General features: G+C 46.9%; 2 protein-coding genes across 9 annotated transcripts in view; one reads left to right on the forward strand and one right to left on the reverse strand.

The window, feature by feature from the left end:
* Positions 1-17,674, reverse strand: part of LOC310752274 (uncharacterized protein) — a 311,176-nt gene that overhangs the window by 66,465 nt on the left and 227,037 nt on the right. The window lies entirely within an intron of this gene.
* CDK16 (cyclin dependent kinase 16) overlaps positions 1-17,674 on the forward strand; it is a 61,927-nt gene that overhangs the window by 34,364 nt on the left and 9,889 nt on the right. For 3 of the 7 annotated variants that reach the window (XM_083592235.1, XM_083592236.1, XM_083592237.1), the window contains exons 2-13: positions 1,680-1,819; positions 5,074-5,214; positions 6,840-6,973; positions 8,465-8,590; positions 9,632-9,688; positions 10,694-10,808; positions 12,440-12,534; positions 13,336-13,398; positions 13,763-13,886; positions 13,983-14,103; positions 16,266-16,363; positions 17,354-17,459. In XM_083592235.1, coding sequence (XP_083448361.1) covers positions 1,702-1,819; positions 5,074-5,214; positions 6,840-6,973; positions 8,465-8,590; positions 9,632-9,688; positions 10,694-10,808; positions 12,440-12,534; positions 13,336-13,398; positions 13,763-13,886; positions 13,983-14,103; positions 16,266-16,363; positions 17,354-17,459 — 1,298 coding nt within the window. In that variant the 5' untranslated portion in view covers positions 1,680-1,701. Of the gene's footprint in view, positions 1-1,679; positions 1,820-5,073; positions 5,215-5,730; positions 5,834-6,839; positions 6,974-8,464; positions 8,591-9,631; positions 9,689-10,693; positions 10,809-12,439; positions 12,535-13,335; positions 13,399-13,762; positions 13,887-13,982; positions 14,104-16,265; positions 16,364-17,353; positions 17,460-17,674 lie in introns of those variants that run through there. The other 4 variants (XM_083592238.1, XM_083592239.1, XM_083592240.1 and 1 more) reach the window with 2 other exon arrangements.

The following is a 17,674-nucleotide window of genomic DNA, read 5'->3' on the forward strand; positions in this document are numbered from 1 at the left end:
GCTTGTGACCAAACGAGGCTGGTTCAAGCCTCCAATGAAATCATTTTCCTTCGCTTCTTTGTTATGGCTGGCTCTTTGTGTATATGATGAGCATGGACACACACCCTCCAAATTATGCGCTTGGAATGAATTATGCTTAATGGTGTCGCTAGCCAATTGGCCCTGGGGCAAAATTTCTTCCCAGCTCCAAATATGGTGATAAGCATAAAATAAAACCCATCCTTCTACAAAAGGAAGGGTTTGGGTCACCCCTCTCTCCCCCCCTGTGTCTCATTTCCCCCCAAATCTAGAGTAAGCTCCTCAAATGTGAATATGTGCAGCCTTGGGAATTTTCGATGCCTCAGAGCAGTGGATTTCACATTTTCTCTTTTTTGGGGGGGAACACTTTCCTTTTCCTTTTGTCAGCCTGGGACCCCAAATCTGCTATGGAGCCCCTGTATGTTGCAGAGGATTCTGGGGAGTGTTTGAGGCTGCACATTCCGTTCTCTTAGGCCTCCTCAAGCTCTACATGAACAGAGAGCATGTAGTATTTGTATCCCCGCTGCTTCTGTGAAAGGGCCATAGCTCAACCCCCAGCCTCTCCAAATGGGGCTGGAAATATCCCCTGCCTGAAAGTGTTGGGAATCCTGAGCTTGAGCGCAAGTGGCCGGACTCGGACTTAGCAGCTGGAGCTGTGTGGTGCTGGGCAAGCTGTCCTTCAAGCAGTTACTAATCTTCTTGAGGAACCTCTTATCAGCTTTCTTTGCAACCTTGTTTTGAAAGAAAAGCTTGGGAGAAATTGAGTGACAGACTGGGTTTTCAGCTATGCAACTGAAACGGCAAATTAAAGGGCAAAAGCTGCCTTTCATAAATATATCCATTTCCAGGTGCTTCTTTGCTCCCAGATTATGCTGCAATCCTAACCTATTTTACCTGGCAGTAAACCCCATTGAATTCAATAGAGCTTATTTCTTTGTAGAGGCAGTTAGGATTGTGCTGTTAAGGGTCCTGCAGTTGGGCATTCTCAGGGGGGGGGGGACCACAGCTGTGGAAACTTCCCTCTCCTTACCTGCATTCCAGAAACATGTGCGGACCTTTTCTTTATTTTTCCAGGCATCTGATCGATAGTTTTCTTAACTTTGTAAAATTCCTTCCCCACATACTTCCAGAGACTTTTTACTTTTAGTTCTTTCACTGTAGTCACCATAGTACACAACTCGAGACATAAATATTTTACATGCCTAAAAATACAGTTTAAGAAGCAGATGCATTTTGAATATGAGTAGCACGTGAGATGGCTCTTCAAAGGACCCAGGAGTCCCCTCCCCTTGAAATATTCAGGATCCACAGTGCACTCTTGTGTCCCTGGATTAGCCCCCCGCCCACGTGTGTTATTGACTGCATATATGCAGACTTTTAAGTGGGCGTTTTTTTTTTAGCATTGAAATATTTTATGGGTCACCTTGTAGGCAAAGAAGCAGAATTAAAATGATAAATACAGGGTCATTCATAATGAAGTATACTGTATATGTGTACATTTTGCTACATCTGGCTTATCCTACATTAAGAGTGGATTGGGGTTAGGATTTGTATCTCGCCCTGTGGACTGGCATTTTCCCGTCCCCATTCCCTATCAAGTGGGAGTTGCTCACATGCTCACCTTGTGGGTTAACCCCCTGTTTCCTTGTTGCCACGTGCAGTGACTTCAGCCGTTTCCCCACCATGGATCGGATGAAGAAGATCAAGCGGCAGCTGTCCATGACGCTGCGTGGGAGCCGGACAGCAGAGAAAAACCTCAATGAGCCCATCAACCTAGAGGAGAACAACAGCAGCGATAATGGTGAGTGCTCTCGATTGCCAGCAGCGGAGAACAGTGCATGTGGCGGGGGAGCTCCCCCGATGCTCTCACATGCCCAGGAACGCACTAAGGAGGGCCACGTCTTGCTCAGAGTCTGCTGCCTACTATGGAACCCTCCAACTTGAAGTATTGCTAAAAGAGCAAGCTTCTAGCCCTTAATGTTTCAGAGAGTAGGAGCGGGGGGGGGGGGGGCGGAGTCGGACACAGGGAAGATTGTTTGCAGTTTGTTCAGGCTGAGGATTTCAGTGGTCAGGTGCTGGGACCTTTTTGCTTAATACTTTTATTTATTTGGAAAAGTTTATAAACTGCTTAATAAAGAAAAAACGTAAGTGTACTTAATTCAGTGCATACATCATACAGGCACTGGTGTCTCCTGGTGGTTCCTCTGTCCCTGTCTTTTTGCCTTCATAGGTTCATTGTACTTTTCAGTGAATTTCTGGTTCAAAGTTCTAACTTCTTAAAAAACACCCTTATTGTAAGAAGATGCAAGTAGCTTAATGTGTGCAAATATTACATAATTGTTTTCAGTCTTGCTGGCATTGGGTAAACTTTTCCTGTCAGAAATTGTAATTAGCTCACCATGTTACAAACTCAGTCAAAAGTTATAGCTAGCTCTACTCAGAGTAGACCCATTGAAATGTATGAACCTGAGTTAGTCCTGTCCATTAATTTCAGGGAGTGCTGTGCTCAGGACTGGCATTGGATACAGCCTTATCTCTTAATTCAAGATCTCAATTAATGTGCCAATTCTTGAGAAAGTAGCGGGCATAAAATGGTGGTTTCCCCCAGGCTTGCTCGTCTCAGGGTCATGCATCTGCTTTCTTGCATGCTCTGTTTACTAACCTGGAGAGGAAGCATGAACCTGCCACCCAGCACTCAAGTCTGAAGGTTTACTGATCAACAAGCAACAAGGAGCTGCTTTTCAGTGTGAAATGCAAGAGAGATTTTGACCACAAATCAAACATCTGGATCAGAAATGAACACCATATGAAAAGGAAATGTTGAATCTGCCAGGTAGATACTAGTCAAACATGATAGGTCGCTGCTTGGTTTCAGATCCAACCTTTTAAAATGTTTGGTTTAGGGCAGTCAAAAGACTAACATAAAACGGGACATTCACATTTCTCTCAAAAAAACAAAGGGGGGTAGCAACCAACACCAGAGCATGTGAAAAACAGTGGTGTTTGGAAGCTTAGTCATGCAGACCATGTAGGCACAGAGAATATAAACTAACCCCTAATCCATTTGGTTTTGAATTACAGAAATATTAAAGTTTGTTGACTTAAAACGCAGGCTTGTTACTGATTTGGGAATTAGACATTTAATAGATTCCACCTACTTACCAAACAATTTCAAGTTTCCATGAGTGTTATCCATCATATTTCACAAATGATTTATCCAGTGCTTTCTCTGGGGGGGATGCAGGAGTATTCATACACCTGAACATTATTTCAATATGAGTAGGAAAATGAGAGTACCCCTAAACATTTTTTAAAGAAAAAAAGCACTGGATTATCCTAAGAACAAAGATGGGGAACCTGCAGCCCTAGGTGTTGCTGAATTCGCAGCTCCCACCAACCCCAGCCAGCAGGGCCAGTGATCAAGGATGATGGGAGTTGGAGTCCAACAGCAGCTTCCGTTTCCCTGCTTCAGAAAGTACTTGGCAAGAGCTTCCTGTCCAGTGTTCTCTGCAGGGATCTTGGCAACCAGAACTAGGTGGCCACTGGAAATTGGCGAGGGGTCTTCTCTTCTGCCCAGGTGAGGCCACTTCCTATAAGACTGTACCGCCTTTGCTAGGGTGAGGTGTTGCCTTGACTGTAGAGGGTGGCAATGAAGGGGGAGTGGGAATAGGACTCATCAGCTGCCTTCCACGAATCTCCTTGGCAGCGTGACAGAGGAGGTCGAGCAGCACACGGATCCCCTCCTCCTGGTTTTATGACTTGCAGAGAATGCGGATGAGATTGCTTACGCTGGATGGATGCAGCAGACACATGGGAGCAGGGAGTGTTTCTCTCTGTCTGTGCTGAGCTTTGGTGTCAGCAGAAGCAGCACAAGAGGCTTTTTGCTGCTTTTTGCTGCACTGAAGCCCAGTAAGAGGCCTTTGCTCCCATCTTGCAAATCCTCTGGCAGTCGGAGGGAGGGAAAGACCACAGAGAATGGCTGGCTACTGATCCAGTCACTGAGCATTGAAAACCAGGAGGAAGGGATGGGGAAGAGGGATAGCTCCCCTTGAGGAAAGAAGAAGGAACTGTGAAGGGGGCTACTCCTTATCACCAGAAGTCTCTCATAGGTGTATTCAGATTATAGTTGTCTTTGCCATTTTTAGGTTATCTCTGTCACACTGCAGACTAGAAACTTGTTGGCTTTCTTTTTTAAAGTGAAACCTGGGGATTCCAAGGTATCTGCTAGGTGCTCCAGAGACCACACTAGAAAACATTCTTGATTTTAAGCCATATAGAAACCTGTCCCTGCCAGGTAGAGTAAAGGCCTTGATGTGGCTCTGGCATCAGATGCTGGAAAGTTTGGTCCTCGGCTGTGATGGAAGCAGATCAGGTGGTCATTGGGGTTCATTATAACTGTCCACTCCACTCCTCAAATATTGAAGTGGGGGTGTCTCAGGTTACCAGAGCTGTGGGGAGAAGGCTGTGCCTCTCAGGTAAGTCCTGCCTTTCCATTACACCCCTTTCATTCCACTTTAAGTTTGATTCCCGTTCTGCTTTGATTTTTCTTTTGTTTTTCCTTCCTTCATATTTCTCTCTCTCTTTTTCTTCCCTCTGTTTGTTTCTTTTTGTGTATCTGCTTTATTTCTGCCTTCCTTTCATTCTGGTGGTGTGACTCCCTCCCCTCCCTGCCTCTTTATGCATATTGCTTTCTCTTCCTGTGAGCTTTTGCCATCTGTGCTTCTCTTCCACTGTGTCCAAACTTTTTCCCTCCTTTTGGAGTGTTTGCGATTCCTATTTGCCTCCTATTCACCCTCCTCCCTGTTTATATCACACTTTCTTTTCTCAATCCCTTAAACTCTCCTTTGTGGTTTGGTGGCGCGATGGACATTTGGGTGGGCTCTTTCCCCAATGCCAACGCTGCCTCTGCTGCTAACTGCTGTGTCCTCCGCCCCCCATCCCGCTCCATCCCGCTGCCCGCTTGACTCTCTGGTGCCTCTCATAACTCTTGTATCACCTGCCCCATCTGGCTGTCCATGTGTGGGCTTCCCTCCCTCCCCACTTCCCTCCCCCCAGGCCCCACAGGGAAGAGTGTGCGCCCCAGCACCTCCCACAGCGTCCACGCCCTCCTGCACCGCTACGCGGGCTCCTTCCGCAGGCCCCGACTGGCCGTCAGCCGCAGCCTGAGCGCCCACCTCAACCGCTCCGCCCGACTAGGTGACTATTGCACCTCCCCCTTGTGTGGGCAGGGGCTTGGCCAGTGCTGGCCGGTCCAAAGGAGAGCCTTTCTGGAGTCCCACCTGAAATCCTTTCAACCTGGGCCTCTCGTCAGTAAGCTGGGCTGCATCAGAGCTGGGAATCCCTGGAGCAAGAAGTCTGGGGACCCTGAGCCTTTCATTTCTGTTTCTTGCTTCAGAAGGCCTTTGGGAAGGGTGCTGGGAACCAAGGCTTAGGGGCCTTATTCCCAGGGATCTTGGTTTCAGGGGCTAGCTCCTTATCAACACAGATCTTAAGATTTGTGGCTCAATGTTGCGTCAGTTGCCATTTTTGACCAGAAAGAAGCGTTTCGGTTTCATCTCAGTTTCACAAAGGCTCCTAGGGACAGGGCTGTGGCTCCATGAGGGAGTCCCTGGCATCTCCAGAAGGACCGGAAGGTCTCCTGTCTGAAAACTGCTGCTTACCTAGATGGACCAGCAGAATGACTTGGTCTGAAGCGGCTTCCTGTCCTTCTAGATCCCCAGGAGTGAAAGCTCCCCAATCTCCACCTTTACAAGAGTCAACCAAAATGTAAAAAAAAGTGTGGCAGGCGCTTGCAATCTCCTCAGCTCTTTATCAGGTAAGATGTCACACAGAACAGGGTGGTGTGATGTGAAATGGAAGTGAAACTGACATGAAACCAACATCTATCTGTTTATTTTTTTTAATTGAAACAGTTTATTAGACACAGGTTATAAGGTCCCTGTTGGTATTTAAAACATATTCAGTGCCTAGAGCAGGGATGGGGAACCTCTGGCCCTCCAGATGTTGTTGGACTACAACTCCCATCATCCCTGACCATTGGCCAGGCTGACTGGGGCGGATGGGAGTTTGGAGTGCTGCAATACCTGGAAAGCCACACATTTCCCATCCTTGCTCTATTGCCTTGGGTGTGGACTTTCTTGGCCATGAACTCATTACATGACATTGTGCAAGTTTCTGTTGTATCAACCATAACAATCTATTTAAAAAATGAAAACCACCGGCTACTTTAATACCATACTGGGCTATAGTGGACTTTTCTTAATAAAATATGGTACTTTATAACACACATGGTCAAATTGGATTGGGGTGAGAAAGGGGAAATTTGTGCATGTGGGGCATGTTATTCAAACCAGCTAGGTCTTGGGCTTGGTCTACGTAAGCAGCAGACGGAGGGGGCTGGAGGGAGTGGCTTTTGAATGGTCTAACACTGAAAAATTAACTGAAAAGAGAAAACAGGTACATCAGGAAGAAAATTTCTAGCCCAGACTTTTGCCTCCTGCACTGATTTTCTGTTTGCGAGGAGCTTTCAATGTAGATAGGGGAGCATTTCAAAATGTGACAGCCCAATTCAGAAGTCTGCTCCATTAAAGACCAGACCCATTTGTTTTTTGCTTGTGGGAGGCCAATTGTAGTGACAGGCTGTCCCACAGAATGGAATTTTTTTTGCAAAGGTGGGGGGCAGTGGGTAGGTGGCCATGAAGGGAAGGTACAATGACATATTGAGAACCACGGGAGATCCCTGAGGGGTATTAGAGGGAGTTGCTTGAGAAGAAGGTTTTTAATTTCCCTGCCTGTGCTGTCTCCATCTCTCTGTGATGCAGAAATTGTCCACGAAGACCTCAAGATGGGTTCAGATGGTGAGAGCGACCAGGCGTCAGGGACATCATCTGATGAGGTGCAATCTCCAGTCCGAGTGCGCATGAGGAACAACCCAGCGCGCAAGATCTCCACTGAGGTGCGAGCATTAAAGATAGGCGTGCAAAGTTCAGAGCAGTTGTCACTGAGGGGCTCTCTCCATCTCCCTTTCGCACAAGTTCACTTTTTAGAGAGGACCATGGAAGGAATGTATAGAGATGGCTCTACAGTGGTACCTCGGGTTACAAACACTTTGGGTTACAGACTCCGCTAACCCGGAAGTAGTACCTCGGGTTAGGAACTTTGCCCCAGGACGAGAACAGAAATCTTGCGGCTGTGGCAACGGGAGACCCCATTAGCTAAAGTGGTACCTCAGTTTAAGAGCGGTTTCAGGTTAAGAACAGACCTCCAGAACGAATTAAATTCGTAACCAGAAGTACCACTGTCTATATGACCCACACTCATTCTCTCTCTCCCCCCCCAAAAAAAGCCAGGAAATAACAAAGTCTGCGCCAAGAAACCTTAAATAAAATAGTGTGAATTGTTCAGTTACCTAGCAATATACTTACTTTTCACAGACTCCTTCAGCTGGCACTCCCCCCCCCCCGCCAATAATTTTATTTTATTTTCCAAAGGTACACAATATTCAATTAGCAATGACAATACAAAATAATAACCAGACAAAAACAAAGACAAAAACAAAAACAAAGCATACACCCATGTGGCTTCCCTCCCCCATTACTCATCATCATCTTTAGATTCTTATTAACATTGCATCTTTTGGTCATCCTTAATATCCTTAATATATTACTTTTTTCTAGTTCTACTTTACAAACTTAGTCTATACATATCAACATATTATCCTTAGAACAGGTAATTTTTTCATGTAATCCTCAAAGCATTGCCATTCCGACCTTAAATTCTGATTAGTCTGGTGCCTTATGGTTGCTGTTAACTTCACCAACTCTATAAATTTGCTTAATTTACATATCCAATCTTCCTTTGTGGGGATAATATTTCCATTCCAGTTCCTTGCAAGTAGTAGTCTAGCTGCAGCTGTGGCATATAAGAATAATTTTTTCTTATCTTGTGGGATATCCTTTCCTAAGATACCCAATACGCTTCTGGTTTTTTTCTCTATAGAAATTTTTAACATCTTTTTTAACTCATTGTGGAGAATCTTTTAACTTTTTTGCAGCCCCACCATACATGGACCATAGTCCCTCAGCCGGCACTTTTAACCTTCTGTGAAATCAGGCAGGTAAAAGTCACACCGATGCAGCTGAATTATCTCCTAATGCTCTGAGGAATGCCTGTGTGAAAGCCTGATTCATAGAATTGTAGGATTGGAAGGGGCCACGAGGGTCATCTAGTCCAACCCCTGCGATGCAGGAATCTTGAAGCCCCAACCCTGAGGTTAAGAGTCTCAGGCTCTGCCAGCTGAGACATCCTGAGGCGTGCCCTTCAGAAGGGAATCCTGCAGGGGGCCCAACGACAGAGAAAGCCCTCAGAAGACACCAGTCTTCATTGAGGGTTTACAAGCTCTAGTTCTGCCCCCAGAATTTGGACCCCATTTTCCTCCCCTCTCCAGGACATTAACAAGCGCCTGTCACTTCCGGCTGATATCCGCCTGCCGGAAGGTTACCTCGAGAAGCTCACTCTAAACAGCCCCCTGTTTGACAAGCCCTTGAGCAGACGGTTACGGAGAGTCTCTTTGGTAAGTCAGATTTAAATGCAATTTGTTCACTTGGGTTTTCTTTATAGTGCCCCTCCCCCATGACATAGTTCTCTGGGTGGTTGGCCAAATAAAACGATAAAACACAATATTAACAGTATCATGAAAACAATGACTGTGTATACATTTTCAGCAGAGGCGGGAATGCTGAAATAAAATTCACAGTAGAACTAAAAATACAAAATATGCAATCACTGGGATCAAAATTCAGGTTGGAATTTGCCATTGTGCTTTGTGGGTCTGCATGTGTCGAAGGAAGTCTGTGTGCAAAACAGGACTTTTCACCCTCTTCCCTGCCCTGCCCCATTCTGGGGATTCCCCCAACCCTCTACAGCAGATTTAAGGGGTGTGGGGCAGCAGGAGGTGGAGAGTCTCATTGAGCAAGGGGGCCTCATTTTGCGCAAACAGCACCTCCGCTAATCCAGTTTTCAGATCTTTAAAGATCACAGATTATAAAGGCATGGGAGAATAAAGAAAGGCATTCACCTGGCACCAGAAAGAGCTTAAAGAGCACCACCACTGAAAAGGCCCTTCTCCTAATAGCCATTTCCTTATCTCACTTGCTGGGGGTCTCTAAAGAGGTTTGGGCAGGTGTGTATGGGAGAAAGCAACCTTTTGGTCACCTGGCCCCATGCCATTCAGGGCTTTAAAGGCTAAGACAAGTACTTATAGCCTCCCCCCAACTGCCTACTCTGTCCTTTCACTGCAGTAGGAACAGTGACCAGGAGCCCCTCCCGACGGGGGGGGGGGCATGCTGTAGGTGGATTCTGCAATGGGTCATTGATGCTGGAATGGTGCTTTAGTGGTAGAGTCACATTCATTCTTTCCCAGAGCTCCCACCTGCTTGCCACCTTCTCTGCAGCACAAAAAAGGTGGGATAAAGTCTCTATCACCTATAATCGTCCTCCTGCTATGACGAGCACAAATAATCATGAAGATGTTGGAGGGGTGCTAGTGCAGTAGGGCCCCCCGGCTGGAGAAGGCAGCCCCTCCCACCCTGTCTCTTTGTGCTTTCTTGTGCAGTCGGAGATTGGCTTTGGGAAGCTGGAGACATATGTGAAGCTGGACAAGCTGGGAGAAGTGAGTGCCCTGACCGTCCTCCGGAAGGCGGAGCTGAGAACGAATTCCAGTCTAGAACACACTTGGGATGACCACTCAGCTCGGCTTGCTTCATCTCAGGGCACCTGGGATAGGGTCATTCTCACGCTGATTTTAATATATTTCTCTCTCTCTTTTTAATGTATTGATTTCTACTTTGCTCTTCCTCCAAGTCCAAGGAGTGCAGGATGGTGTACCTAATATCCTCACAACAACCCTGTGAGGTAGAATAGGCTACGAAAGGGTGGCTTGCCATAGGTCAGGGAGCAGGGATTTGAACCTGGATCTCCCCAGCACTCAACCCAGGACACCACCCTGGCTTAGCCTTAGAGCAGTGAGCTTGGCCAGTCCAGGGTATTTGTTCCTTTATCTCCACAAGACTTCCAGCTCATCCCACCTTAGTATCACTTCTCACGGTGGATTTGATCCATTCAGTCTGGGAGGGTTCCTTTAGTTCAGTGGATTTAAGAGGTCCTGGTTCAAATTCCAGAATGGCCTTGGGGAGTTCCATTCAGTCACCCATCCTTTCCAGCACATGCATTCAGAACACGTTAAAGCACACAGAATCTCGTTTTTTCCAAGATTGCCACTAACACCCTTATCCAGAACTCCTTGTTGACCCATATCTCTTGTCAGCCTCAACTCTTTCTTCTGTAAAATGGGCCAATTAATGAATCCATCATAGGGCTCTTGAGAGGATAAATGAGAGAAGGGAATTGCATTAACTGCACCCAAGATTACGAATTCAAGAGTAAATCATGCCTCTCTAGGGCAGAGAACTTCCTTCCCCTGATCAGACCAGTCTGGTGTTGAGAACGTCTTTCTGCAATTACATGGTTTTTTGGTGAAATTTATTCTTTGCTGGCGTGGGGGCATAACTAAATTGCAGGGCAACTTGGGACTTGGAGGAGAGTTGGGGTGAGAGGCCAGTTGACTAGAGGTTGGGCATTGGGCTGCTAGCCTGAGCTCTGTCTTTGCTGCATTAAGGGGACGTACGCCACAGTCTACAAGGGGAAGAGCAAACTCACCGATAACCTGGTGGCCTTGAAGGAGATCCGTCTTGAGCACGAAGAAGGAGCACCTTGCACAGCCATTCGGGAAGGTACATCAACACTCCCTGAAATCAGAAGGGTCAGCCCGTTTCAGTGGGTTCTGGTCCATTGGGGCACTCTGCTGTCACCAGACCGCTTCCTTCCTTGTGCCCAGTCCAAGGGATGGCCCTGGCCGACAGCGTCCCGTACCAGTCTCAGGTTTGCCCTTGTAGAACTCAAGGCAGAGGAAGATGGGGGAAAACTCTGCCTCTCTTTGGCTCTTGCTCCATCTGCGGAGACCCCGCCACCGCCTGCCTGTCTCAGAGAGCAGCTGCAAGAATTCCACAGCCAGTGGAAAGTGGAAATGGCTGCAGACGTTTGGATGAGCCAAACAGCTGCATCCATGAATGGAGGGGGTCCCAGACTGAAAATGCAGGTGAACGCAAAGACTCGTCATAAGATATTTGCATTGACCAGAAAAATTACTGTAGCAGCCAGAAGTCCAGAGGAATTCATGTTAGGGCAGTAGAGACTCTTAACCCAGAGTCTCAGATGTGGCCGACAAGAGGAATATCACCTGCAGTGTTCTTATCGTTTCCTTCGCTAGTGAAGTTCAGGGGTGCATGTGCAGCCATAAGGACATGTGCACACACACCTTTCCCATGCTCAGGAGGGAGGAGGTATCAGTGGGCTTGGGGGAATTGAGGTTAGCAGAACTTGATCCATCATCATCATCATCAGTCAGTCAGTCAGTCAGTCAGTCAAAGAAGCATAAAAATAAGGCAACGAATCAAAGGAACCAGTGAGGGTGTGTTGTTAGAACTAGGATACTATTAATCTCCAGTCAAAGTACTGAAAATCCCCTCTTTAACACACAGAGGTATTCCATAGAAATTGCAATTGTCAATAAACTTACTCCACTTTAGAAAAAAAATATTTTCCTATTAACTGTTTTTATGTTCTTTCTCTAAGTCTAATTAAAACAGGTTAGTTTTTGCCATTGTTACACAATCCCACACCTTATTATGCCATGATTTAATTGTTGGACCTGAAGTTCTCCTCACCCCTCTCCTAGTTCACACGTCCACTACATGTCGGTAAAACCATTTTTTAAAAAACTTAGGGAGCAAAAGAAGAGAGGTCTAGACAGAAAGAGAAGGATGTCTGTGCCCGTGTGTGGTTCACATGAAGAGGGGAAGGAAGACGGGAGCAAATGTACACACAGCCGAGAGAGGTCATTTTCTGATCTGTGACCAGATCTCTTTGCCCCTCCCAGCTCAGCCAGTTCCCTCTCACAGCTTTACCTGCCTCAGTAGGACCCAGTAGGTATCTAGAGGGCAGACCCAAAGGCCCCCCCCCCAAGTCTGCAGGGAGCAGGAGGAAGATGGACTCTGCTGCCCTTGGCGAGGCTGAGAGAGAAGAACAGGAGAGGCAGGGGAGCGGCATACTGGCGCACACTGGCGCAAAATTACCCACCCCAAGCAGCGGCAAGTCCAGAGCAGTGGATCATGCAGGGACACAGCAGATAACCTCCTCCCTGGTGGGTGCTTTAGGCTCCCTGGAGCTTTCTAGCTTTCTCTTTCATGTCGTGTGCTTGCTGTTCTTCTCTCAAAGCCCAGAGTTTAGGAATGGCTCCATTAAACTCTTTAGAGGTGCTTCTGTTGCGCGTCCCACAACGTGCCTCTCTTTCTCTGTTTTCCAGTTTCACTTCTGAAAGATCTGAAACATGCCAACATTGTGACCCTGCATGATATCATCCATACAGAGAAATCCCTCACGCTTGTCTTCGAGTATTTAGTGAGTAAACAGGGGTGGGCATGGTAACTGTAACTTATACTTCTTTATGAATGAAAACATCTCAAATTATTTACGACTGAAAGCTGAACATTCAGAAAACCCGTATTTTGAACAGCCTGGCTGGTTTGAAGGAAGATGTTGCCTACAGTGCACATAGAGAGGGTGTTAAAACTGTCATGGCTTCCTCCCAAGGACTCCTGGGAATTACAGTTTTATGATAGGTTTAAGAATGCTCAAGGTAGCTTTCAATGCCCTCCTGAAGCAGCCACTTCAGTAGGAAATTATTGTAGCATAAGTGGGGGCGAGTTTTTCAAGGATAGTCTGCTGAAACCTAGTAAGTACAGTAAGTGTCAGTTCCCTGCCCCTGAGACCACTACCAGTGCTGGGCCAATATGGAGGTGAGGGCTTGGACGTGACTCCCACATCCCCGTCCAGCCCTCTTGCTCAGCCTGGTGCAAACCATGTAGGCACAGGGGAAAGAATGGGGATGTGGGATGTATGAACCTTCTGTTCACTTTATTGGTCCAGGGCACATTCCTGGGTGGGGGAATTCTGCTGAGTCCTATGGCAAGTCCACTGCATGGGAATGCCATGCCCACTCTAGGTTGAAGGATTCACATATAGTCTTAACGATAAGGGGTGCCATCCTGCCCATGTTTACTCAGAAGTAAGATTCCCTTGAATTCAATGGGACTAACTTCCAGGTAGGTGCTCATAGGATTGCAGACTTATTTGCACAAATCAGTCATTTTAAATTAATGAAGAGGAAAGTTGTCAATCCTGCGTCTTCTTTTACCCCAGGATAAAGATCTGAAACAGTATCTTGACGACTGCGGCAATGTAATAAATATGCACAATGTGAAGGTAAGTTGCTGACTCCCATCTGAGTCTGTTTCAGTGGATTCTTTTACTGCGTAGCAAGCAACTTTACGGATGTTGCTGGCAAAAGCTCACTTCAGCATGAGATTGCGCTGGGGGATTTGATACTTGCTTTGCATGTTCTCCTTCAATGCTCTGGTTATTGGTGGTGACCCCATCAAACGAACGTGGAACTGTCCTGAGAAAATAAAGGCATGTTTCTAAAGAAAATCCCACTGTTTGAAGAAGTTATATGAATTGGAAACATTTTCCTAAATGCACTCGTTTTGCATCCATGGCTGGTTAGAAGTACTGTATATGGCAGATCTAGCAGGGAAAGGCATTGAGATGGCTCTGTTCCCTCCTCCAGCTGTTCCTGTTCCAGCTGCTGCGTGGCCTCGCCTACTGCCACCGTCAGAAGGTGCTGCATCGAGACCTCAAGCCCCAGAACTTGCTCATTAATGAGAGAGGGGAGCTCAAACTAGCAGATTTTGGTGAGTACTAATTATCTCTCTGCCCTTGCTCTGCAACATTTACTAACAAATGTAATGAAATGTAAAATGTAATGCAATGCAAATTAACATTCCCAGGACTGGCCCGGGCAAAATCCATTCCCACCAAGACCTACTCCAATGAAGTGGTGACACTTTGGTACCGACCCCCAGATATACTATTGGGCTCGACAGAATACTCCACCCAGATTGACATGTGGTAAGGATTCAGCAGCCTGTGGCCAGCTCTCCCTCCCTGTGGTTGAAATCCGTGAATTTTGATAGTACTTTCCATTTGCCCATCAGTTGTCATCTCCCACAGGGATGGGGGACCTGTGACCCTCCAGATGTTGTTGGACTTTCTCTTTAGCCCAGCTAGCTTGGCCTATGGTTAGGAGAGATGGGAGTTGTAGTCCTGCAACATCTGAAAGGCCACAGGTTCCCCATCTAGGGGTGCAGTCTGTTTTCTGCATGGTTCTTGTCTTTTTAAAAGGTGATTTAAGTAAAGAGGGACGCAGATGGCGCTGTGGGTTAAACCACAGAGCCTAGGACTTGCCGATCAAAAGGTTGGCGGTTTGAATCCCCGCGATGGGGTGAGCTCCCATTGCTCGGTCCCTGCTCCTGCCAACCTAGCAGTTCAAAAGCACGTCAAAGTGCAAGTAGATAAATAGGTACCTCTCCGGCGGGAAGGTAAACGGCGTTTCCATGCGTTGCTCTGGTTCGCCAGAAGCGGCTTAGTCATGCTGACCACATGACCCGGAAACTGTATGCCGGCTCCCTTGGCCAGTAAAGCGAGATGAGCGCTGCAACCCCAGAGTTGGTCACAACTGGACCTAATGGTCAGGGGTCCCTTTACCTTTACCGTAAGTAAACAGAGGCCATGTAAAGGAAACAGCAGTGAATGCCTAGAGCTGAGCCGCTTGGATCTCAGGAAACTGCAGAGCTAAAAAAGGAGACTGAAGCTAGGGGCAAACAAATGCATGGAGCCAGTAGCTGAGTCACAGTGGCCCGCTAGGAACACAAACTGTGGTGGAGTTCCTTAGAAGTTTGTCCCCAATCCCTCCATGTAGAGACCGGGGTGGCAGACAAGCCATTCTGAAGGACAACTTGCCCAGTGCCATTGGCTGTCCCTGCCCTGGAATGCCTTCTCTTCTATGCTTCAAAACAAGTGTCAGGTGGCCTCCCAAGGGGACGTTTGCTGGGGAAGAGGATAAGATGCTAACAGTTAACGAGGCTCTCCAACAGCAGCTCCAAAATGGTACCCTCTTCAAACAAAAGGGAGATACCAGAAAGCTTGGGGCACGGTGAGGGGAATCCAAAGGTTTGCAGAAAGAAGTACATGGTACCTTGGTTTTCAAGCGTCTTGGAAGCCGAACATTTCGGAACCGGAATGCCAAAAACCTGGAAGTAATTGCTTCAGTTTTCGAACGCGCCTTGGAAGTCAAACAGCTTCCGCTGCGTTTCCCCCCTTTTTTTCTCCATTGACTTTGCCGACCGCTCTTTGTGCCTCGGTTGTTGAACGTTTTGGAAGTCGAACAGTCTTCCAGAATGGATTACATTTGACAACTGAGGTACCACTGTACATTGGGGAGGGGTCAGGAGTGGAACAGAAGGAGAGAAACCCCTCCCCACTCGCCTCATGAAGTCTTGAGAATGCTCACTGGCCATAGATGCTGACTAAGCATTGCCATGGTGCTAGTGAGGACTCTTCGCTGTAACATTTAGTTGCAGGCCCTACTTGTTTCTGAGATGTTTCTGGCCCTTCTCAATGCATGCCAGGATCCTCTGCAATATGCAGGCTAAGGTCCATGGCAGAGATGCAGGGAAGGTCTTTGGCCGACTAGTTATAAAAAGTATACTCTAAAGGTGGCAAGGTTGAAAATCCCTAACATATATGATAATGAAAACAAACCATGGAAGGGAAGTGGGTGTTAAATGTTTGGTTTGTATTTTGGTAAATGTAAATGTGCAAATTTTGTATGATTAAAAATGATAATTAAGATTTAAAAAGAAGAAGAGAAGTTTAATTCTGCACCCTCTTGAAATTATGTGAATTTTGCATATTTTCTTATATCTTTCTAATTCTGCTTCTGATTTTCATGGGTGGGACAAAGATCTGTGCAGAATCCAGAAGCTGCTCCACCCACTGACTGTGGAAAACCTCTGTTGCTTCTTCTTCACCAGAAAATGGTGCTGCAAAATGAAGAAATAGATACATATTTGGTTAAGTCGCATAGCACATTCAAGTGGCAGAATTTGGATTTTCTTGGAACATAATGTTTTGATCCAGTGGAGAGAATCAGGGTTTTGATTTAAAGCCTAAAGTGCATGGTCCTTGCTTTGAACTTCCTCCCAGCGATGTCCTTGTCTTTCTCCTCACAGGGGTGTGGGCTGCATCTTCTATGAGATGTCCACAGGACGGCCGCTCTTCCCAGGCTCCACAGTTGAGGAGCAGCTGCACTTCATCTTTCGGATATTGGGTATGGTCCTGGGGTGACCTTGCTGGGACTGCTGTGTTGCCGAGAGATCAGTGGGGAGAGGCAGGAGGGCCTTACAGAAGACTAGACTGCTGATTCACAGGAGTCTTCTGAGCTGCTTTGAGGAATCTAGACAAGGAGGGGGATACAGCTCAGTTGATCAATAATCAATTACCATTATAAATCCATAACGATAACCAGTCTATTATATATTTTAGCAAGTTGCTTGTCTACTTGCTATGAATTTGGATAGCTTTTAGGGTATTGTAACCAAATTTTAGGGACGCGGGTGGCGCTGTAGGGACGCGGGTGGCGCTGTGGGTAATACCTCAGCGCCTAGGACTTGCCGATTGTCAGGTCGGCGGTTCGAATCCCCGCGGCGGGGTGTGCTCCCATCGTTCGGTCCCAGCGCCTGCCAACCTAGCAGTTCGAAAGCACCCCCGGGTGCAAGTAGATAAATAGGGACCGCTTACTAGCGGGAAGGTAAACGGCGTTTCCGTGTGCTGCGCTGGCTCGCCAGATGCAGCTTGTCACGCTGGCCACGTGACCCAGAAGTGTCTTCGGTCAGCGCTGGCCCCCGGCCTCTTAAGTGAGATGGGCGCACAACCCCAGAGTCGGACACGACTGGCCCGTACGGGCAGGGGTACCTTTACCTTTAACCAAATTTTGCATGGTGATTTCTGAGATCAAAGAAGATCAAAGATTCAGCTGGATGCCATTTTGGATCAAGATGGCAGGCTGAGCCTTTCAAGACTTCACTGATTTTAACCACTGATTTCTTTGTTTCTTAGAATTCCCAAACAACTCTGCTAGTCAATCAGTAAAGGACAACATATACATAAGCAAACATGGCAGAAGTGCTGGTGTGGGTGCTCCTTAAAAGTCCTGTTTCAGGACCAGCGCCACTCTCCTGCTCAGGGCAGCAGGGCAACCTGCCTGTGTCCTGAGCTGACTCTTTTCTGGTCTCTCCTTCTCTCTCCTCTGCATCGCCAGGGACTCCCAACGAAGAGACATGGCCTGGAATCCAGTCTAATGAAGAATTCCGAGCCTATAATTACCCTAAATACCGTCCCGAGGCCCTCATCAACCATGCCCCAAGGTGAGTGTCAACCTGCCATTCAGGGAATGTTAGGGTGGGTTGAACTTTTCAACTTTCCAATTCCCCAAATGAAGGGTGCTAAAAAGTTGTAACATGACTTGGGAATTCAAAAGATACTTTTGTTAATTAATGTAATTTAGTTTAGCTTAGTAAGTAAAATGTGTGTAAAATTGCATAGAAATCATTAGAAATGATTGCCAAGTACTTACAGGTGG

This window comes from Podarcis filfolensis (genome assembly GCF_964270895.1).
Source record: "Podarcis filfolensis genome assembly, chromosome: 17".
In the NCBI taxonomy this organism is placed as follows: Eukaryota; Metazoa; Chordata; class Lepidosauria; order Squamata; family Lacertidae; genus Podarcis; species Podarcis filfolensis.